Consider the following 22,796-nt stretch of genomic DNA (forward strand, 5'->3'; position numbering starts at 1 on the left):
CACACACACACCCAAACAATAACATCGGGGGCCCCAAAAACGCTCGTTCGCTCGCGACCGACAACGACAGACCAAAAACTTCGTCGTGAATGGTAAATGAAAAAAAAGAAAAAAAAATAAAGTGCAGTTTTAACCCTACGCCAAAATAAAAAAAAAAAAAAATGCAAAGAAATTAAACAACAAAAACAACACGGTAAAGCAAGTGCAAGTGGCAAACATAAACAACGGCAGCGCCAGCAGCAAGAACAACTAAACAAACGCGGATCAGTGTGCCCGTGTGTATGTGCGTGCGTATGTGTGTAGTACTGTGTTGTTGTTGCATTGGTTAAAAAAAGAACACAAGGCTATTGAAGCTTTTTGGATGCGTGTAAATCGTAACCGGTAAAAAAAAGTTAGCCGCCAATCCCGCTGTGTCTTCGACCTCTTCCTTCTGCACTTCCACCGCGTCTCGGATGCTGCATGTGCAACAGTAAGCACGAGACGTAGTAAACAATAACACCAAGAATATCAAAAATAATAATAATACTAAAAGACGCTGTGAACACGCTGTCCTGCCCCCGCCGCCACTGTCAATCTGGAGCAGCATCATGGACACTATTTGTAGGCTGTGTTTTCAGACAGCGACGGTAAGTTATTTATCCCAATAAACAATATTTAATATTTAAGAAAAAATAAAGCCTTTATTAAAACACAAAGCAACAAGCTACAAATATTGTGTATTTTGTTATTTTTATTGATTTTTTTTTTTTGTATGTTGTCTCTTATTTTTACGGGGGGAAAAAGCACAACAATTGAATTTGTGCGCCGATTTTGCACTACTGCTGAGGCTGCTGCCATTTCTTCTTCTTGTTCTGCCGTTGCTGCATCGTCTTCATCAGTTGGGTGGGGGTTGAAAAGCGCGCGCACATCTCGTCGTCGACCCCAAAAGGCAAAAGTTTGGCTCGCTCACACGCACATGCACACATTATACACACACACTCACAAATGTATCTAAACAGGTATACACACATACATTTATTTCAATACATACATACAATGTGTTTGTGGTGTTTTTGTAGACCCCCTGCCCCCTTTCCCTCTCTCCAACCCACAAACTATTGCTGGGGTTTATTTTTAGCCAACTCAGCCAAAGTTGCTCAAGCCGCTAACTTGAAAATGTACGAGAGAAAAAAAAAACAGACAAAATCAAAATAAATAATATTTTTACATTTCATTCCTACTCCTTTTGAACAAAAGAGCACAAAAAAAAAAACGAATTGACAAAAATTCCGCCAAAGGCAGCAGCAGCAACAACAGCGGTGTGCGCAGCAAGGGGTCACATCACACCGAATAGGGTGGGGAAGAGGATCGCAGCATAAGCCAAGCTTTAATGTACACACAGTTCCACATATACATATATGCATACAAGCTCGTCCACATACATATATGTATGTACATACATATGTGTTTGTGAGAAGACAAAAATAATAATTACTGTAAGCGCAGCTTTGCTTTGTCACATTTTTATTTCGGCCCCCTGCGCAACGACGCCACTGTGCCAGCAAAACAAAACAAAAACGAAAGAATAACAACGCTATAGAGAAAGAAAAAAATAACATGAAATGAAAACAACAAACGAACCAACGCTGTATTCGGTCGCTGTGTGGTTGTTGTTTTTATTTATACCCGAGACATTCATATGGTAGAGGGGTCGTCTGTTGAGATATTCCAGACTATAAGCATTAATATTTAACGCAGGCAGATCAATTTTATGTTTAAATAAATGTTTAAATATCAACAATTCTTGCTGGCGTTTGACAAAAACTTTTAAAAAAAATACGCAATAAACAATTACAAAAATTTGGAAGAACATGTCTTGGGTGTCTGCAAGTCGAGCGCACCCTACTTTGTAGATTTCTACTTGTTGTTGTTATTGTTCAGTGCTGGCATTTTGGGTACACGTGTGTATGTATTCGTGTGTGCATGTGTGTGTGTGATGAGTGTAAGAGCTCCTTGGTTTGTTATTATTAGGAGGCGACGGTGTGGGAAGGGGAGTGTGGAGTCTGTCCCGAAAAACAAGCGTTATTATGTATCACTTTTTTTTCTTCTTTTCGTTTTTTTTTTTTAAGATTATTTTTACCAACACACTTTCTTTTTGTTTTGTTGGTTTTCCTTCAACATTGCGCACGCCAATTTTAAGTTTCAAATATTGATGATCTGTTGCCATTTTTTAATCTCTCTCACACTGCTTCTCTTTATCTCTCTCTCTCTCTCTCTCTCTCTGTGTTTACAGTTATTCCAAGTGCCAGGCTATAGCATACCAACGTGCGTGCGCTGCTCGGAACAGTTGACGAGCAATTCAAACTTCCATCAAACGGTGCGAGGAGTGCAGGATGCAGGCGCCGCTGCTTCTGTGGCGGCCGTTGCAGTAGCCGCTGCCGCTGCTGCCTCGACGGCGGCAAATGACGCCACCGATGCGGTGGCAGCACAGTTGACAAATGGCAGTGCTGTTGCTGCTGTTCTGCAATTACAGCAACAGCAACAACAACAACAGCAGCAGCAACAACAACAACAGCAGCAACAGCAACAATTGCAATCATCGAGTTCTTCCGAGAATCTCCAATCGCAGGACGATTCAGAAGATGTAAGTGAGAGTGTGAAAGAGAGAGCGTACACTAATAGAATTTTACAGCGACCGAATAGTGTTGGCAAACGACGCACGCACACACACACACACGCAAATGGATTAACTGCAGCTCCTGACGGCGCTGCACTTGTTCGTTGTTGTCTTATTTATTGTTGTTGTGTACATATACATACAATATGTATGTATGTACGTATATAACTGCAGATTACACTCATATGTACATGCATACTATGTGTGTGTTATTATATGTATGTATGTATGTACATTCATAGTTCGTTTCCTTTTTCTTTAGCTTGCTTGTGCCTTTCTTTTTCACACCGCTGCACTGAGAATATTGGCAACAGCAACAGCAGCAATAACAACAACGACGCAAATGCTCTAATCTTCTGTGCTGCGCATTTTAAAGCATAGCAAGTCATTGAAGTTATATGTAACCGAATATTTGTATACATAGATTACTACATATGAAAATATGATAGTTAAGTTTTCAGTTTTTATTATTTATTATATACAATATTGTAGATTCAACATTTAAATGTTAATAATATTTCGCATTGCTTAGCAACGGAAAACAGAAGCACATGCTAATTGTAGAGTATTCAGTATTCGCCTTGCCGATATTTTATTTTTTTTTTTCTTCTTTTTTTCCTTTATTTTTATTTTGTTTTGTTTTGTTTTTTTTTTCATTAATATCTGCGCTGTTTGCTTGCCTTTTTCTTGCTTTGCTTTTCACGACGGCAGCAGAAGAAACAACAACAACGATAGCAACGTCAGAAGCAACAGCGACGCCAACGTCGACTGCACGACGTTTTGTGCGCTGTGTAAAGCGAAAAAAATTCATTTTCAGTTGACGCTTTTGTGTGGGTGTGCGTGGCACGCAAAAAAAAAATAAGCAGCAATACACAATTTATCAAAAAAACGACACAAAAAAAGTACATTTCCATTAAACAAATCTTAAAAAATTTTGCAAAGAATTTGCGCACCGAATAATTGAAATTTACAAAATTTTGGCCGCCAGCGTGTTTAGCGTAAGTTGATTGTGCGTGCGTGCGTTGATGCCACGCGAGTGTATGTGTGTGTGAGTGTGATAGTAGCAATTAGTAAAGCCGCAAAAGCTCCCGCAAAAATGCAACTCTAACTCTCTTTCTGTCTCGCTCCCACTGCCGCTGCCTCTGCCTCTGCCGCTCTCATTATACACAGGTGGATCTGATATTCAACGAGGAGGGCTCCTGCCCGCTGTGCAACAAGACCTTCTCGCGCAAATCCTCGCTCATGACGCACATACGAAATCATTCAGCGGAGCGCAAGTTTGTCTGCAGCTATTGCCACAAAGGTATGATATGCAACATATGTATGTGCATACAGTCATATTGTATACATACATATGTATATGTTTTAAGGATGGAGGCGTGGTCGATACACAGTGCAAATGCGATATTTCGATATTTTAAACATGTCATCGATATCGGTTCAATGTTTAAAAGATCCCTGCACTTTATATTTTGTTGTGTATTTACTATGTATTTTTTTTTGTTTAATTTTTTTTTGGCAATTGCAAGTTATCCATTTTTTTTATCTTGCAGGCTTTACGCAGGCAGCAAATTTGCGCAACCACGAGCGCATACATACAAATGATCGACCATATCAGTGCGTCGATTGCGGCAAAACGTTTACCCAAATCACAAATTTGAACAATCACCGACGATTGCATACGGGCGAGAGACCCTTTGTATGCAATGAGCCGGAATGTGGACGAAGCTTTGCCCAGGTTGAGTATCGAGCAATCTAGTTGAGAATGAGTGTTGCCAAACTGCTAAAATTCAAATCTTATTTGCCTCTAATATTAATTCATATGATAGAGAAACCAATTAATCCTAAACGTAAATAGATGATCATAAACATAACATTGTATTTAGAGGTAAAGGTTTCAAAAATGTTTAAAACCCCCGCGAACTTATAAACAAAAATCATACAAGTGGTACAAGCTTGATAGGTTTTCATAAAATTTATTGCATTGATCAAGAGCCCAATAATTAAATAATCGATAAAATGATAGCAACTGCACGTTATTGATAACGACTTGAAGAGCTGAGCATTCATATAACTACTGATATCGATAAAAAAAAGTTTTTATTAAAAACGTTCAACAATTTATGTACCTAAAATAATAAGTGGGGTTTTTTTCTATTTACTCTTCGCCAAAACATTATGTTTTCTTTAAGAAAATCGTTATCTAAAGCCATTAATATTTTGTTATCATAGTATAACTTCGTTTGCACTTTTAAATTATTCAAATTTATTTAGTAAATTATAATTGGAAGAATAGTCACAGGCATTATAGTAATTGATACATAAGTTGTTTTTAAATTGATGAAAGCAAATTGTTTTATTTAGAAATTCAGAAATATGACTAAATTGGCAACACTATACTACATTGTCGTTTAATAAATCTGAATCATTGATACTGATAATTTTTGTGTTGCAGGTTACCAATCTGAACAATCACATGAAGTCACACCACAAGGTCCAGCAATACTGCTGCAACGTGTGCAGCAAGAAGTTCACACAGGTCACCTCACTCAATCAGCATCTGCAAGCGCATGCCGGCGTCACCGGTTATTATTGTCCCCGATGTCCGGAGAAGAACTTTAAGCTACAATCGCAGCTGCATACGCACATGAAGACACATGGACTGGCGTTTCCATATGAGTGCAGCAAATGCGATGAGAAATTTCTGCAACAATCGCATCTCGATCAGCATTTGAAGATGCACGATGAGTTCAAATTCAAATGCGACATTTGCCCCAGTAGCTTTAATCAGGAGTCGCTGCTCAAGAAGCATGTGCAGCGTCATGTGGAGGGTCGCTACTTGAACTGCCCGGTGGCCAATTGTGCCGAATCGTTTGCGGTGCGACAGCATCTATCCAAGCATTTGCTCACCAATCACTCGCATCACGAGCTGCCGCCACCGAAGCGCTCCAAAAAGACGATCACACTGCAATCGCCACAGCAACCGCTCGCCATGATTGGACAGCCGCTATCATTGCAACACACGACGGGGCAGCGTAAGCAATACATTACTTATTAACCAATTTGTTTGGTGATTTACATTTTGATTCCATTTTCCATTTAACAGGTGGTCGACCGCCCAAAAACAAGAAAGCCGCATTGGCAGCCACGGCAATTAAGATCGAGATCAATGAGCCGTTGCACAGTCAGCATATTATCAGCAGTGCCAGCGGCCTTTCCATACAGCAACAGATCAATCAGCACATGCAGGCGCAACAGCAGCAGCAACAACAACAGCAACAGCAGCAGCAACAACAGCAGCAGCAGCAACATCTTCATCTGCCAATGGGCCAAACGGTCAAGGCGCGCTTTATACCCACAAAATAAAAATTAAAGAAATCGAACGAGAGACAGACGGGCTCGAGTTCGACTGAGACAGCGAATGAAAGAAAAAAGAAGAGAGAGAGAGAAACAAACAACAACACGAGAGTGAGTGAATCAGAATGAGAGTGAGAGCGGACATATCTGCGGCTCAGTAATTGTCTTCGATCGGTCTGGCGTTCGCATCTTCATCATAATCTCCCCCAAATCAACTCTAGCAATAGTTACACAAATTTTGAACAAAATAGTATCACATATCCATGGAGCACATACATAACCATATAACCATATGCAATATACGATAGCAAATAGCTTAAAACTATGCTATGTGACTGTGCGCTAAAACGCTAGCTAGAACCCTTCAAATGTTCCACAGAATTGCCCCATATTTGAAAAAAGAACATTATTTCTAGAAGATCATACAACATTTATTTAGTGACTCATTTATTCGAATTGCTTTAACTTCTTTGTAGATATACATACAATATTGCTGAAGATTAAGATATTACAATTATACCCAAAGTGTTTTAAAAGAAAAAGTTTCCAATTTAAAAAATATGTTGTATGATACACAAAAAGCTCAAGATGAGTAAAACCTTTTGCTAATTTGAAAGGCATGGAGCAAAATAGAGTTCTAATTTGAGAGCGTGCACCGTAGCAAGTAAACGTTAATTGAATACGATAATAATCAATGGTTCGGTGTGGGCGGATCGCTTAGATGCCAACTGGCGGTGGCGATTTTGCTTGGACTGCAATTGAGGCTGCTGGTTCGGTTTCTTCACGTCTTTCCGCTGCAGCCCCTGCTTGACGCCCGGCGCTCCACCCGTCCGTTCTGTCGCTTAACCAAATCATACAAAAAACAAAAAAAAAACCCAAAAGGCTAAAGAAAAGCAAAAGAAATACATATATAAATCTTACATGAAAATTTTCAAGATAAAACCAAAACAAAAAACATGAATGGGCAATACCAGACGACGATGCGGAGATGTAACGTAAATTGAATACGTTAAACAACCAATTGTAACTTAAATCGAATTAAAATGTAATCATTAAGTGTACATTAATTAACAAGCAAGGAAAACCCATAAGCATACAACAAATATACATACAATACAAGTAATTATATAATTAAATCCATTTTATTTGGTATCTATTTTAAGCAGTTAGTTTAAGTGTTTTTATTTTTTTTTTTTTTTTTAATAAAACTTAAAGAATGTATGAAAATTGAATGACGGATTTTCTATTTATTTCAATAACATTCATAATTGGGGAAAAACTTTGAGTGTGGAAATGCAAAAGTGTAGAATTACATGACAAATTTCAAAATTTGTTTTCTTTGGGAATGTTTTTGAATATTGAACTATTTCAATGCCACAATTTTAATTATATTTGTGGTATTTTAAATAGCTATTTCTCTATTTTGCAAAACGAAAAAAAAAAATGCAATGGAATAATGTAAGACTAAAAATACAAATTTGTTTGTTAATCAAAGTAAATTTTAATTCTTTTCAAATCACAATTTTACAAAAAGGATTCACAGTAGTTGTACTTAGATATAATTGTTCAGAAGCAACCTTAAAATAAGTGTTTGAATCTAAATACCTTATTACAAACAATCACTGTACAACTCTTTCAAATGCATCACACAAATGTTGATATAAAATTATGCTACAACTAATTCTAAGGAACGATCGAGCTCTGCTACAAGCTGGCTATGCGCACATCGAATTCCTCCTTGTGCTCGTTCTTCAGATAGCGACGCATCATATGCAAAAGATGTCTCAACTCTGGCGTGCCTAACAAGTCCAGCAGAATCAGCATTAAGCTATCGAAGCTCTCATAGCCACCAGTTTTGTAGGCGAGCAGCGCACTGCCAAATTTACGAAACTGATCGGTGTTGATGGCACCGCGCACCTGTTTGCCAAAAGTTATAAATTATTTTTTTATGCTATATTCTGTGTGTGTGTTTAAGACAAACCTGTCGCAAGAAATCCGTGCGGGATTCGTGCAAATCACTTGACTGGGATTCTGACGGCGGGTTCGTTAAATTACTTTGACTTTGGCTTTGGCTAGTTGAGGCGAAGGGTTCGCTCTTAATATCAGCAGCATTCACCAGCTTGTAACGCTTTTTAATATTTGGCTGTGAGGCCAAGGAACCGCTTGTTGTGGGAGAACTGCGCTCTCGCTTGTGAATCTTCACTAGTCCGGTGTTATCGCTATTGAAGTCAATGCTCTGCAAAATGTATAACAAAATTCATAATTTAGAAGTGAATAAAGCAAAACCATTGTCAACTAATGCTTACAGTTGCATTCGTGTTGAGGCGACTTATGAAATCCATGGGAGTTGATTTGGCGCCTTGTGCCCCGCCGCCGGCGGCCTTGGCATACTCTTCGGGCGTCCACTTCTCCACGGAATACACTTGCTCAACTTTCCTAAAATGGCAAATTCATTTAGTATACAATTTGAATTTCAGTTGCATTTCACACTTACGTTGCCATATTGAGGGCTATGCGAGATTTGTTGTTGATAATCTTGCTGGCGGTCTCAAAGTGTGGCTTGCTGTCGGGCGATGTCTCCTGCTTGAAGACGCTCTGCAGCAAAGGTTCCTCGGCACGCTCATCCGGCTTCACCATCGTCGCCTCGGCGTGCTTGAAGAACTGTCGCAGCTCACGTACAATGGGACCAAACGGTGTGCTCTGCGGTCTCGCTCCCAGATGGCCGCGCACCCATTTGGACAGCTGCTGCACCTGGGAGGCATCCTGGAAACGCGAATCACACAGCAGTATGGCGCCATAGTCGTTGCGATGTCGTATGACACGACCGATGGCCTGATTGACCGCACGTGTCGCCTCCAAGCTATACCATTCCTGGCCACTCAGCAGCTGATTCTCCCTCGTACGATTTGATTCCAGATAGCGACGCTTCAGTATCACCTTTGGATCCTTGAGCGGGGGAAAGGGCAAACCAGTTATGATTACCGCACGTCCATTGCGATCAGCAAAATCCAAACCCTCGGACACTTTGCCACGACAAACGGCCATAAAACAAGCGCCCTTTGAATCGCGTATCGCTTGATAGAACTCCTCCATGGTGCTGGTGAACTGATCCTTGCCCCGCGGCTCCAGGAAAATCGGTTTACGACTCGAAATATCCGCCCACAGGCCGCTGGCTTGCCAAGAGTCCACACAGGCATTCATCATGGGATACGAGGGAAAGAAAACCAACAGACCATCGGGCACGATCCGCGATACATTGAGTATGGTCTGGCCCAGCGATCGAATGTACTTGGGGTTATCACTGTGGATACATTACATATTAGTATATTTTCTTGTGGAATGTTAGTTATTTTCCTTGAACATCGTTTCGAAAAACCTTTGCTATCAAATTTATGTCACTAACCGTCACTTTATCTATTTTATGTTTCTTTTAAATTTAGAAGTTAGCAAAAGAAGTTAAAAACAAAAATATTTTTGTTTCAAAGGAATGCAATTAAAATAATGAATATTGTTGGGTTTACTTTTCTTTTAAATGAGATACAGACTAACATTCTTTGGATCGTACAAACCGATACATAAATATAGCTATATATAATTACATTTTCCTTTAAATAATCGTATATTTTGTTCCTAACATTGTTTTCCTAAGAATTTATCTATTTTTAATCTATTCGTATAAAAATTCAAAATTACTGAAACTCTTTTTATATATGGATAATTCTCTGATGGAATTTGACGCATGAGATAAACTGAAACAATTTTAAATAAGTAAAGCTCGTATAAATCTGGATTAGTACTATATTTCGAGCTAAGATAGATTTTGAGGAACTTTTTTTGTATTACTATTCGTTCATTTTTGCAATTAAGTTAAAACATACAAATAGATCCAAATTTATTCTTACCTCTAATTAAAGTACTCAATATCAAAAAATGTTTTGGTATTTGTTTTTTCCACTGCAGATAGAGTATTTTCGCAAGAGAATTACCCATATATAATTATTATGTATGTATGCTCCAAATATTTCAAATATCCCACAAATTCAGATAGATCAAAAATTATGCAATAATCCCAAATTCACACTGCATTTAACCAAAGAACTTGGAGCAAGTAAACTGCACACAATTTTATACAATTATCGATATTACTCTCTACAATACCAATTATTTAATTTAAAAGCTTGTTAATATTTCCTTTTGGATTTTAAAATACCAATTTTACATTAGGATTCGTAATCGTGATCAAGCTTATTAAGTTATAATTTCGATAAATGTCAACATTTATTTTGCCCCCGAATATTGTTTGATCTGATGAAATACAATCACATCATCAAACACTTTCAGTTCTTATGAATAATGTGAATCACCAATTCTGATCCTCTCTTTCTCACCATTCCTCTCTCTCTCAACAGAATACCCATTAATCAAAATCAAATTTAAGAAATAAGCTGATCTCAGCAACATACCGATTTTTGTAGTTGGATATGAGCTGCTCGCGATCGGGTCCCGTGCCAATGATCTTGACATACACCTGACTCTGATCCACAATGTGCGGATTCTCCAGATAGTGAGCCACAGGAATCGCCAGCTCGGCAATCAACGGCTTGAGGGGTGCTAATGTGCCGCTGGTTAAGATCACGCTGCGCACATTTGTGTTGAGTAACTGTTCCATGCCAAAACCGGGATTAAAACACCAGAAATTTATAACCTTGGCCGTCTTGGTGGTTGTCGTCGTATTGTTGCCCTTGCCCAGCCAGCCACTGTTGTTGGCTTTGCTTGAGGCCGACTGCTTGGTTTGTTTGCTCTCTTCGATCTCCACATGAACCTTGAAGCTAACATGCACCTTGCTCATGATATCCTCTTTGTTGGCAAACACAATGTTTAGCAAATCGGAGAGCAACATAAAGCTGCCGCCCTTTCGTAGCATGGAATGCTGTGAGGCAACCATTAGATATTGCACCAGTTTGTCCAGCAAGCCGACGATGGTGGCACAGTTGCCATAGGTAAACTGCAATATAAATTAAAATACAGATTAACGGATGCTTATTGCAGCAATTGTGCACTTACATTGGCCTTGGCAAGCAGTTCATAGATGAAGGATGCGGGATATGTTTGTCCATCGGTCTTGTTTTCCACCACAATCTCATCGACAGCCTTCTCCAGATCGATCAGCATCTCCTTGAGCAGCGTCAGATCATCGAGGGTGAAATCTTTGGGTTCATCGCTTCCTGCATCGAGGGTTTCGCCGCTCGTGAATATCTTCATGATGTGCGTAAGGTCCTCCATGGCCATAGCCACATCCGAGGAGCGTATCTGCACCGATGCGGACTCTTCACAAATCTTCTCAATATTATGCGCCTCGTCCAGTATGACAATCGTATTGTTGAGCTCAATTTTATTGGCTTTACGTGCCTTGGGATCGAGCAGATAATTGTACGGCATAAATGTGATATCCGCATCCTTGACCAGCTCCTTAGACGCATAGTATGGACACATTTTAAGACGTTGTCCCACCTTGACCAGATCCTCAATGTCCATTATTGTGGGTCCACGGAAATCCGGATGATCCTTCTTGGATTCGACGCGCAGCTGAAAAGAGCAAGTCTTCGAGTGCACCTTAAGCTTGCACATGTTGACCTTGTTGGAATTGCCCTGTTCCCGCATCACATCCGTGTGTATGCACAACTGATCCCGAGAGCCTAGGACAACAGATCGCATATTCGCATACGCCGAACGTTTCAACTCACGCATCGCCTGATTCAACTGGGAGTGTGTGCGTGAAGCATAGATCACCTTGGGTACACCCCAATTGTTGGATTTGCCCATGGCCGCCATAATCTCATTGCTGAGCACTGAAGCAGCCGTCGAATTGGGTTCCATTTTAATCTTTTGTTTATCCTTCTCCACCTCGGATTGACGTGTGCGCAACCAGGCGAGCGAGGAGCACAGTAAGCTCAGCGTTTTGCCTGTGCCGGTGGGTGACTCCAATACACCGTTTGTGCCGTCACGCAAACAGATTATCACCTTCTCCATGTAGGCACGTTGCACCTCGTAGGGCTCGAAGGGGGAAATGCACCGGAATGCCGGCAATGATACTCTCCGGCATTGCGCAAGCTTTTTATTGTGAATACACTATTTAAATATTAACAATTCGAAATATGCTTGTTGTGTTTGCCTCACTTTTAGTTCAGTATGCTGTGTGTTCGCGCGCCAAAGCCACAGAAATAACAACATGTGTTCGAATGTTAAACGACCCTGTGCCATAACGATTGTACGCGCGATAGCGATAGACCACTTAATTTTAAAACTGATTAGCCAAAAAAATATTCACAATTTGACAATGGAACACATTTCCATCTAAGTATGTACAATAAATTAAAAATAGCATTCTGTAGAAATTAATTCGCACTTGCAAGATTATAAAGTCGCGATTTGAAATTGTTTCCCTCAATCAAGCCAACTCTGTGCGACAATCGATATAGTAGCAATCGAGATGTGACGACACCCCTGTCTGGCTATCGAGTTATCGATATCCAACAAAATTAACAACAATCGCAGCGTCTCAGTTAGTTTTTCACTTTTGAACAGAGAGGTTGGTTGGCCAGCGGCGCCAGAATTGAAGAAGAAGAAGCAATAGCAATAGAAAAGGCAGAGGCGACAAATTCGAGACGCAACCAGAGTGACGGGCACAACAGTGTGGTGTGTGTGTGTGTGAAACAAACTTACCCGCCTGCTGAGATACTACAAGTAAACATACAAATAACTACATACATACATATACTACATACATACGTACATGCCACCACTGGTCGGTTGTATCGTGGTCGTGTCGCTTCGGCCGTCAGTCGGTCGGTCGGTTTGTCGTTGTCGTGTCGTCGTCATCATCGCACTCGACAGTCAGTCAGTCAGTTGGCGAGTGGATTGGTTGGTTGTATGGAAGGATGGATGGGGGTTGTGCGCAACGGTCGGTGGGGCGGCGGGGGCGGCTGCTTGGATGAGCGAGCTGTGCTGAACGCCAAGAGAGAGAGGAGTATAGTGAGTAGTGAGAGCGTGAGAGCGAGCGCGCGCGGTATAAAGATTGTTGTTTGTGTGCTTACGGGCTATGCACCTTAATACATCCACATACATACGTCGTATGCGTGTTTTTCTTCGCGAGTGTGTGTGTGCCTATAATTGTGTGAGTGCGTGGCTGTGGTCGTCGTCGGTCTGTGCGCGCTCGGCGGCGGAGGTGGTGATAAATTTTTTGTTGGCACAAAGTAAAAATATAACAGAATAAAAAATCGCTCAAAAACAAAAAAAAACCCAAAACACAATGAGTACCCCCTTCCCCATATCGTCCGTCTAATCGAAAATTCTGCAACAGTAAAACAAATATATTTCTGATTATTAAAATTATGAATTATTTCATTGGTTAATTACTATCCTCGTATTATTAAACGGCTCACGCTTGTCCCTCCCTCTCTCTCTCTGTTTCTTACTGCTCCAATTGCCGTATAGTTGCCAGTCTAATAGTAAAATAGCACAGCTTATGTTTTTTTTCTTCTTTTTTTTTTGTCTTAACACACAACTCTCACTGATGTTAAAGATGATGATGATGGTGATGAAGCTGTGCGTGAGTGAGTATGTGAGTGTAAATGCGTGTTTGTGACGTTGCAAGCACTGCTATAATTATTGTTATAAAGTTATAATAATTCGGAAGGAACAAATAACAACAACAATGCATCCACCCACAATCAGCTGCAAATCGTAGACACACGATAACGCTTAAACGTTTGGCGCGCTCGCTCTCTCTTTAATCGAATGCAACACTGCAAATGTTTATCGTTCGATAGCCGATTTGTACTATGAGAGTGAGACCGATAAGCTAGCCCCTCAGCTACACACAACCCACTGCCACATGCAAATTAGTTCTTGTTCGTGCCCATGTCGCATTTAAAATTAAGGTCACACTAATCGTGCTGTTTGTCAAATAATGAGCACTCCTCCAAACACAAACACACACACACGAACATGGCAACAACAACAAACATCTAAAAACTTTATTTGCGATCCTGTGTAAAAGGCAAGGTCGTTGCATATATTAAGTTGTTGCTGTGCTGTCAAACACTCAGCTGATTTCAGTAATTGAGCTGTTACCGCTTATGTATGTTGGAAAAAAAGAGTTAAATCATACAATCGCCAGTTGTTGTTATTGTCTTTTTGAAATGTGAAACAGCAGGAGCGTGTATGGTATAGGAATCACCTTCCCCCAATGTTTTGTTACCTTGTTGCAGCGTTGCCACTACATTGGAAAGCGAATTTCACTGTGTGCTAAGCAAATATTATAGTGTTTGCGCACATAATGGGATTGGGCCATTCAAATTTTGGATAGTATCCCAGTTCAAAATTATATCCACGTGCCGTAGTTGGCTTACTGCAAGCAACGTTTTCGTTTTGCTGTATATTGTGCACTTTATGTGACATCTGGCAACGCTTTGCTGCGCTGTTGAGCGTGAATTTAATACACGCATGCATGTCTATATGTGCGTGCGCACATGTGTGTGTGTGTGCTCCTATTCAAATAGAAATTGAGTGCTTTGTACTCAAAACTCAGTCAATTAGTCGCCAGAAGGCGGCGGCAGCGATGACAACGTTAAATGCAAGCGCTCCGATAAGAGGAATTTTGGTTATACCGCGCGTCATTTTACATTCGCATCAAATAAATACGTTGTGGGTATATTTTACCGAAATTATTGTCAAATAGTTTTTGCCAACGCATAACTTTAATTAAATCATCTTTTGATTTAAATTTTTTTTTGCATTTTCCTGCATTGGTCAGTTGTTGCTGCCAATTAGAGATGAGTGCGTGATTGTAAGCGAGACGATCGTAATATATATATATTTTTTTTTTGTTGTGAACAAATAATAAATCTCCACACGTGCTTGCAAGTCAAAACCAAGCAACGTGTGTTTAAAGTGTAATTTTTTTTGTTATTATTTTGTTTTCTTGCATTAAATTTAAGATAACCAAAAATTAAAAAAAATTAAGTGAACACGCACTATCGTGCAGCCTTCTCACAAAAATCACGCACACTCATCTCTAATGGCAGCGGTGAGCAAAAGTACTGTTCAGTGCTCGTGTTTTGACTCAATGAATAACTTTTGTGGAGCATATTCACAGCCGCATTGGAGTCATTGTCTCTATGGTGGTTGGCCTGCCATTTGAATTGATGTCAAACCTATATTTTTTCCCATAGCCAAAAGAGTTGTGGATGTTTGTATGTGTATATTACCAAGACACGAGATGCCTGAGAGAGGTAGAAAGAGCGAGAGAGTGTTTTAAGTCGCGCAGTTAAAAGCTTAGCGATCAAAATTAGCACATTTATTGTCCAAATTGTGCGTGTTTTTTTTTTTGTGCCCAAGTCTGCTGTGTGTGTGTGTTTGTGAGCAGCGTTTGTGTTTGCTTGCGCATTATCAGTGATTACGATGACTATAGATGTACAAACATATGCATGCATGTGCATATCTTCTCTCTCTCTCTCAGCACCACCGCTCTCTCGCAGCACATGAGTGTGAGTTGTGAATGTATTACAAAATCAGCGAATAGTATTGTTTTTGTTGTTGGATTTAATGTGTGGATGGCACACAGTGCGAATGCGCAACATGATGCAAATCGTTATCGTGGATTACATTAATTGTTCTTGTCTCGTTTTATTTCATTGCAGAGTTGATTGGTTGTGTTGATAAATCCAAATGTCAGCTGTTTCGCGCAACATGTACTATAAAAGCGGCACAGTAAAACGAAGAAAAAGAGCAAATTGCTTCAGTCCAGGACAACAAAAAGTCGAAGCACGCTGCTAGCAAGCAGCAAAGAAGAGCAACAGCATCAAAATAAAGAGAGAGAGACAGAGAGAGGGAGAGAGCAGAAAATACAAAATCAACAACAACACCAATAAACCATAAAGCTATAAAAGTATCGTACTACAACAACACCGTTTAACAGTGAAGGAGCAAGGAAAAAGAGTTGCCGAACATCTGTGCTAGAACAGGAGTAGAAGGGAGACAATCGCTATACACATAATACACACACTCTTTCCATCTTGTTCTCTTGCACCGCTTTCAACTGCGCTCAAAAATAAAAAGCTATCGCAAGAAGCAAACAGCAACACTAAAGAAAACGGTAAATTATCTTCGCTCTCGCAAATCACATTGTCTATGTGTGTGTTGTTTCTGTGCCTGTGTGCGTGTGTGTACGTGTTTTACATGTATTGTATTTTTTGTTTGTTATTGTAGAGTTTGGCAACACGAAACATAGAGAGAGGAAGAGGAAGAGGAAGAAAGAGAGTTAGCTCACTCATCAGGTGGCTGGAGAGGAGCAGCCATGACAATCATACTCTTTCTGGTGGACACCTCGTCGTCCATGTGCCAGAAGGCGTATGTGAATGGCGTGCAAAAGACATATCTGGACATTGCCAAGGGCGCCGTCGAAACGTTTCTCAAATACCGGCAGCGCACACAGGACTGTCTGGGTGATCGGTATATGCTGCTGACGTTCGAGGAGCCGCCGGCAAATGTGAAGGCCGGCTGGAAGGAGAATCATGCCACCTTTATGAATGAACTGAAGAATCTGCAGAGTCATGGCCTCACCTCAATGGGCGAATCGTTGCGCAATGCCTTCGATTTGCTCAATTTGAATCGCATGCAATCGGGCATCGATACCTATGGCCAGGGTCGATGTCCATTCTATTTGGAGCCATCGGTGATCATTGTGATCACAGACGGCGGTCGCTACTCGTATCGCAATGGCGTCCATCAGGAGATCATACTGCCGCTGAGTAATCAAATACCCGGCACCAAGTTCACCAAAGAGCCCTTTCGCTGGGATCAACGCCTCTTCTCGCTGGTGCTCCGCATGCCCGGCAACAAGATCGACGAACGCGTCGAGGGCAAAGTGCCGCACGATGATTCGCCCATCGAACGCATGTGCGAGGTGACCGGCGGTCGGTCGTATCGTGTGCGCAGCCACTATGTGCTCAATCAGTGCATCGAGAGTCTGGTGCAAAAGGTGCAGCCCGGCGTCGTGTTGCAATTTGAGCCCATGCTGCCCAAGGAGTCGGGCAACAGCAGTGTTGGCGGCACCGGAGGCGGTGGCAACGCTGGCGGTGGCGGAGGTGGAGCGACAGCTGGTGGCTCAGGCGCTGGTGTTGGCGGCACAGCGAACACAACATCCTCCTCATCGGCGGCATCATCCACGGGCGCATCCAGTAACGAGCCGACGCCCGACATTGTCTTCCAGCCGATCAAGAAGATGATCTACGTGCAGAAGCACATCACACAAAAGACCTTCCCCATTGGCTATTGGCCACTGCCCGAGCCGTACTGGCCCGACTCCAAGGCTATCACATTGCCGCCCCGCGACGCCCATCCCAAGCTCAAGATACTAACACCCGCCGTCGATGAGCCGCAGCTGGTGCGCAGTTTTCCGGTGGACAAATACGAGATCGAGGGATGTCCCCTGACGCTGCAGATACTCAACAAGCGGGAGATGAACAAGTGCTGGCAGGTGATTGTCACCAATGGGATGCATGGCTTTGAGCTGCCCTTTGGCTATTTAAAGGCATCGCCGAGCTTCAATCAGGTGCATCTCTATGTGCTGGCCTACAACTATCCGGCATTGTTGCCGCTGCTGCACGACCTCATCCACAAGTACAATATGAGTCCACCCAATGATCTCATGTACAAGTTCAATGCATATGTGCGCTCGATACCGCCGTATTATTGTCCATTCTTGCGCAAGTCGCTGGTCAATATCAATGTGCCGTATCAGTTGCTGCAGTTCCTGCTGCCCGAGAATGTCGACAACTATCTGTCGCCAACGATTGCCAATCAGCTGAAGCACATCAAGAACACGGCCAAACAGGATCAGGAGAATCTCTGTCTCAAGGTCTACAAGCAGCTGAAGCAACCGAAGCCTCCGTATCGCCAGGTCGAAACCGCAAAGCTCTGCACCGGCGCTGCACTGCGTCGCGATCTGGTGCGGCATCCGTTGTTGCGGGACACGTTCGCCAAGCTGCATGCCGAGATCGAGCCGGTGGAGAACTATACGATTGTGGTGCCGCAATTGTCGCATCAATCGTCGGCAAAATCCTATCGCAATCCCTTCGATATACCGCGTCGGGATCTGGTCGATGAGATTGTGCGCATGCGCGAAACGTTTCTGCGACCCACGAGCTTTGTGGCCAAGGATTCGGGTCACTGTCTGCCCATTGCCGAGATGGGCAACTATCAGGAGTATCTGAAGAACAAGGATAATCCGTTGCGCGAAATCGAGCCGACCAATGTGCGCCAGCACATGTTCGGCAATCCCTACAAGAAGGACAAGCACATGGTCATGGTGGATGAGGCTGATCTCAGCGATGTGGCGCCCATGAAATCACCCAATGGCAACGGTGGCGCCGGCGGCGTCTCGCCCTCCTCCAGTGGCAATGGTGGCGGCAATCCTGGTGGCATGGGTGGACCCGTTGGTGCTGGCATGTCGGTGCTGATGCTCGGCGGTGGCGGTGGTAATAACGGTGGCAACGTTGGCGGTCCAATGGGCGGACCGAATGCCAAGAAGCTGATGGATGGAACGTCGCGCGGACGCAAACGCAAGGCGGGACCATTGCCGCGTGCCTTTGAGTTTCGACGCATCTCCACGGACTCGCTGCGCAGCAACAGCAGCAGCAGCAGCTGTAGCAGCATCAGCAACAGTTCGCCCAGCTCACCGGCGAGCGTGACCTGTGGCAGCGGCGTTGGCGTTGGCGGCACCAGTGGGAGCAGTAGCAACAGCAGTGTTGTGGGTGAACTGATGCTGATGGATGAGGATAGCAACATCAGCAGCAGCAGCTATGCGCCGTCGGAGACATCGAGCATTGCGAGCAGCAGCAGCAGCAGCAGCATCATCAGCAACAGCAACAACAACGATTCAGGGCTGTCGGAGCGTCTGAGCTTTGACTTCAGCGAGGAGGAGGCCAGTGAGCAGGAGACCTCGCTCAATGGCTACGTGCACAACTTCATCAATGGCATCAGCGAGGAGGTGCTCAGCTCACATGATGCGGACAACGGCAGCAATAGTAGCAATAGCGGCGGGGCAGGCAGCAGCGGAGTTGGCAGCGCCAACAGCACAAGTGGCAGCGCCAATAGCATCATCATCAGCAGCAGCAGCAGCAGCAGTGGTGGTGGTGGCAACGCCAGCAGCAGCACCAGTAGCAACAACAGCATTAACAGCAGCAGCGGCGGCAGCAACAGCACAGTTGTTGCGACAGCTGCAACGGCGACGGCAACATTGCCGCTAAACATTGCTGCCCGACTGCAACCCGATGTGGCAACGCCGAGCAGCAGTTTGAGCACAGCGACAAGCACAATAATAGCTGCAACAGCAACATCTTCGGCAGCAGCAGCAGCCGCAGCGGCAGCGGCAGCAACAGCAACAACCAGCAATGGCACCAACAATGACGCTTACGGCAGCAACATGAGCAGTCACATGGGCAACAATTGTCACAATCATGTGAACGACATCTTGTATGTGCCACTCAATGGCCTGACCATTCAGCATGCCGCCTACAGCAGCAATGCCAGCGACAGCGCGATGCTGATGATGCCAGCCACAACGGCGATGAATAAGACGGGAGCTGGCGGGGCAACAGCAATGCCGCCACTGATGCTGGTGCCCAATGGCTATGCGAGTCATCATGGGGCAATGTTGTCGCCGCCGGCAGCGGCAGCAACCACAACGGCAGCAGCCACATTGGCGGCAGCAGCTGGCAGTGGATTGGGCGGTGCTGCAGCAGCGGGTGCGGCAAGCAGCACAGCAGCATTGGCGGCAGCGACAGCAACCACAACAGCAGCAGCGGGGGCAGCAACATCGGGATCAGCTAACAGCAGCACGCCAGCAACATCGAGCACAACACCAAGCACGTATTTCAGTCACAATGATATTAACGATGCCTCGGAGATCTCGCGCATACTGCAGACGTGCCACAATGGCAACAGTGGCAGCAGCAACAACAGCAGCGGCAGCAGCAGCAGCATCAGTGGAGGCGGCAACAGCAGCAGCAATAACAACAGCAACAGCACCGGAGGCAACAACAGCAGCAGCACACTCAATGGCAATGCCAGCGAGGGAAATGGCAATGACATGGAAGTGGATCTCTTGGCCAACAGCTTTGATGCATTGAAGCGCACAGCGGGCGGCGGTTTGGCGGCGAATAGTACGCCGCATATTTACTGGGGCAGCGGACTTAACCACCACCACAACAACAACAACAACAGCGGCGGCAGCAGCAGCAGCAGCAGCAACAACAACAACAACACCAACAGCAACAACAATAATAGTAGTAATAATAATGTTAATAGTAATAGCAATAGCAATAACATTGGCAACAACAATTGCCATCGAAGCTACAACAATGGCAGCCCCAAGCTAGAGCCCAAAGCATCACCAACGCACAACAACAACAATAATGGCGGAGACATGTCGGTGGTGACGACGCCGGAACGTGGCTTAACGGAGGAGCAACGGGAGGCGGCACGGAAACACAATGTCGACCTGCGCCTGCAAATCTTTCGTGATATACGGCGACCTGGACGCGATTACAGTCAATTGTTGGAGCATTTGAATTTGATCAAGGGCGATCAGGAGATGAAATCGGATTTCGTAGACATGTGCGTCAGTGAATCGATGCGATTCCGACGCCACAAGATGGTGTCCAGCATACAGGAATGGTGGGATCAGAAGCAGCAGCAGCTCGACGAGATCACAAAGAGTTAACGTTGGCTGCTGTGGAATTGAGCGTGCAACCAGCAGCAACAGCACCAGCAACAACACCACGCAACATGTCTGTGATGTCAACAACAACAACAAGATACAGCAACAACAACACTAAACTTAAACAAGAGTTAGCATTAATTTTATATAGAGATGAGAGTTTAGCTAGTAGCGGAAAAGTGATTTTCCACAAATTCCACACAAACACACACACATACACTCAACACCAACAACAACAACAACATGTAGTACAGCTGTAAATAATGAAATTAATGTGAAGGGAAGAGCATGAGAAGAGAGAGAGAGAGAGAGCGTTACAACTTGGGGATGTATTTATGTAGTTTATAGACTAAATTAAACAATAATTAATACTGTTGATAGTAATGCTAATAATATTAACGGTAATTGCTGTTGCAGCAGCAACCAACAACCGCTAAAACAACAACAACAAAAGTACCAGAATATGGAAATTAGTTATACTAGTAATGTTAGGAAAACAAAATGCATAAACAATTTGTAGGTCTTAATAACACACACACACACATTTTTTAGTCGTTTAGCCTAAAGCGAAGATTTAGTGAGTAAACTCCCCAAAAGTAACTGTAAACTGTATTAGCCAAGTAAGTAAAAAGAGGAGAAGCAAACAACAACAATAACAACAACAACACATTTGTCTTTACCTTCAGTTTGAAAGCCTTTTAAGCCATATGTGTGTACACCACATATGCTAATTAAATGATAACGTAATTAATTAATGCATTAATTATTAAGCATACAATTAACATGCAGCAAGAAAAATGCTTATTTTAAATTAAACCAATTTTTTTCTATTGTCTAACGAATTATTTTTAATGCCGCAGCGCGCACTTAGAAAACACTCACACATACACACACAGGCACACACACACACACACACACATCTACACTCACCAAAACACATTCATAAATTTATGATTAATGTATTTTGTTTATAAGGGTTTCAAATATAACATACGATATTGGCATTGATTTTAAGTAAAGCGAATAGACACACAAATATTCATATTTTATTTTATTTAGCTAAAATTATTTCGGCATAAACAAAATATTTGTGTAGCCCCGAAAAATGTATTTTGTTCTAACATTTTTTTTTTGTGTTTTTTCTTTTTTTTTTAAAGTAATTATTAGAATTAATATGATTCAGTTTTAATACATAATGGTTTTTTCCTTTTAATTTTGCTAGGCGTATTCATTTGTAACAATTTCAGCAACATTTTACACACACACACACAAACCACCCATACATATTTATATCTATAAAGAAAAATAATCTGTTTTAACGAAAAGTCTCCCATCAAGAAGTTTACTTTTTTTTCTCTAACGTGTGTGTGTGTGTGCGTTGATTGTGGGTGTGAGAGTGCGAGTGTGTGTGTGTGTCTTGACAGTGGCCTCGATTCTAAACAATCTAATTTAATTTAATTATATTATTGTCAAAAGCTCCAAGACATCTTCGACAAGAAGAAAACATAAGCAGCTCAAATTTTCGTTTTTGTTTAGCTGCAACTGTGAAATAAAACAAATCGAAATGCTTTCTTTCTACGAGTTTAGCTGTATTTTGTCTATTGTTTAGATTGCAATTTTTTTGTTGTTTGTTTTGTCCTCTCACCCCTCTAGAAATCGCCCATCGCGGCTGCCACGCCCCCCCACAACTGAGGCAATGGCGCCGCAACAGAGGCGTCTATGTATGCTATGAATGTGCCCCTGAGTACACACAGCCCCCATTTTGTTCTCTCCTGTTTCTTCTATTTTTGCAGCACCCTATATTTGCAAATTATTTTTATTTTTTCCTGTTTAATTCTAAGTAAATGCATTAAAGCTTTTTTTTTGTGTGTAGACAGTTTTGTTTTTTTTATAATTTTGTTTAGATTTCGAATGCAGGATTTTAAAGTATATCATACTTAAATTGCAGGTCAGTTAAATACTGTAACTTTCCAATACATATAGTATTTATTTATATGTGTA

The 22,796-nt window shown here is 42.6% G+C and overlaps 3 protein-coding genes across 10 annotated transcripts; 2 read left to right on the plus strand and 1 right to left on the minus strand.

Annotated features, from left to right (window-relative positions):
- The first annotated feature begins 28 nt into the window (after positions 1-28).
- On the plus strand, positions 29-7,201 carry LOC132795857 (zinc finger protein 239). Of its 2 annotated transcripts, XM_060806771.1 has the most exons (6): positions 29-626; positions 2,273-2,623; positions 3,827-3,959; positions 4,210-4,394; positions 5,112-5,691; positions 5,763-7,201. In XM_060806771.1, exons 1-6 carry the CDS (start codon positions 588-590, stop codon positions 6,020-6,022), a joined length of 1,548 nt encoding a protein of 515 aa, XP_060662754.1. In that variant the 5' UTR covers positions 29-587; the 3' UTR covers positions 6,023-7,201. The 2 variants fall into 2 exon arrangements, with proteins under 2 accessions (XP_060662754.1, XP_060662755.1); XM_060806772.1 differs by lacking the exons at positions 29-626; positions 2,273-2,623 and adding an exon at positions 3,509-3,654 and having other exon boundaries at positions 5,763-7,200.
- Positions 7,202-7,515: 314 nt separating this feature from the next.
- On the minus strand, positions 7,516-12,233 carry LOC132796315 (regulator of telomere elongation helicase 1 homolog). Its single transcript, XM_060807446.1, is given in 7 exon segments — positions 7,516-7,930; positions 7,995-8,249; positions 8,320-8,449; positions 8,508-9,314; positions 10,477-11,018; positions 11,078-12,076; positions 12,078-12,233. Coding segments are annotated over 7 exon segments (2,985 nt in total). The 5' UTR covers positions 12,117-12,233; the 3' UTR covers positions 7,516-7,717.
- Positions 12,234-12,608: 375 nt separating this feature from the next.
- On the plus strand, positions 12,609-21,917 carry LOC132796312 (integrator complex subunit 6). Of its 7 annotated transcripts, XM_060807442.1 has the most exons (4): positions 12,609-12,757; positions 13,596-13,626; positions 15,715-16,169; positions 16,283-21,917. In XM_060807442.1, exon 4 carries the CDS (start codon positions 16,371-16,373, stop codon positions 20,796-20,798), a length of 4,428 nt encoding a protein of 1,475 aa, XP_060663425.1. In that variant the 5' UTR covers positions 12,609-12,757; positions 13,596-13,626; positions 15,715-16,169; positions 16,283-16,370; the 3' UTR covers positions 20,799-21,917. The 7 variants fall into 7 exon arrangements, with proteins under 7 accessions (XP_060663425.1, XP_060663420.1, XP_060663426.1 ...); XM_060807437.1 differs by lacking the exon at positions 13,596-13,626; XM_060807443.1 differs by lacking the exon at positions 12,609-12,757 and having other exon boundaries at positions 13,616-13,634.
- Positions 21,918-22,796: the final 879 nt, after the last annotated feature.

The sequence above is a fragment of the Drosophila nasuta genome, chromosome X (assembly GCF_023558535.2).
Source record: "Drosophila nasuta strain 15112-1781.00 chromosome X, ASM2355853v1, whole genome shotgun sequence".
NCBI lineage: Eukaryota > Metazoa > Arthropoda > Insecta > Diptera > Drosophilidae > Drosophila > Drosophila nasuta.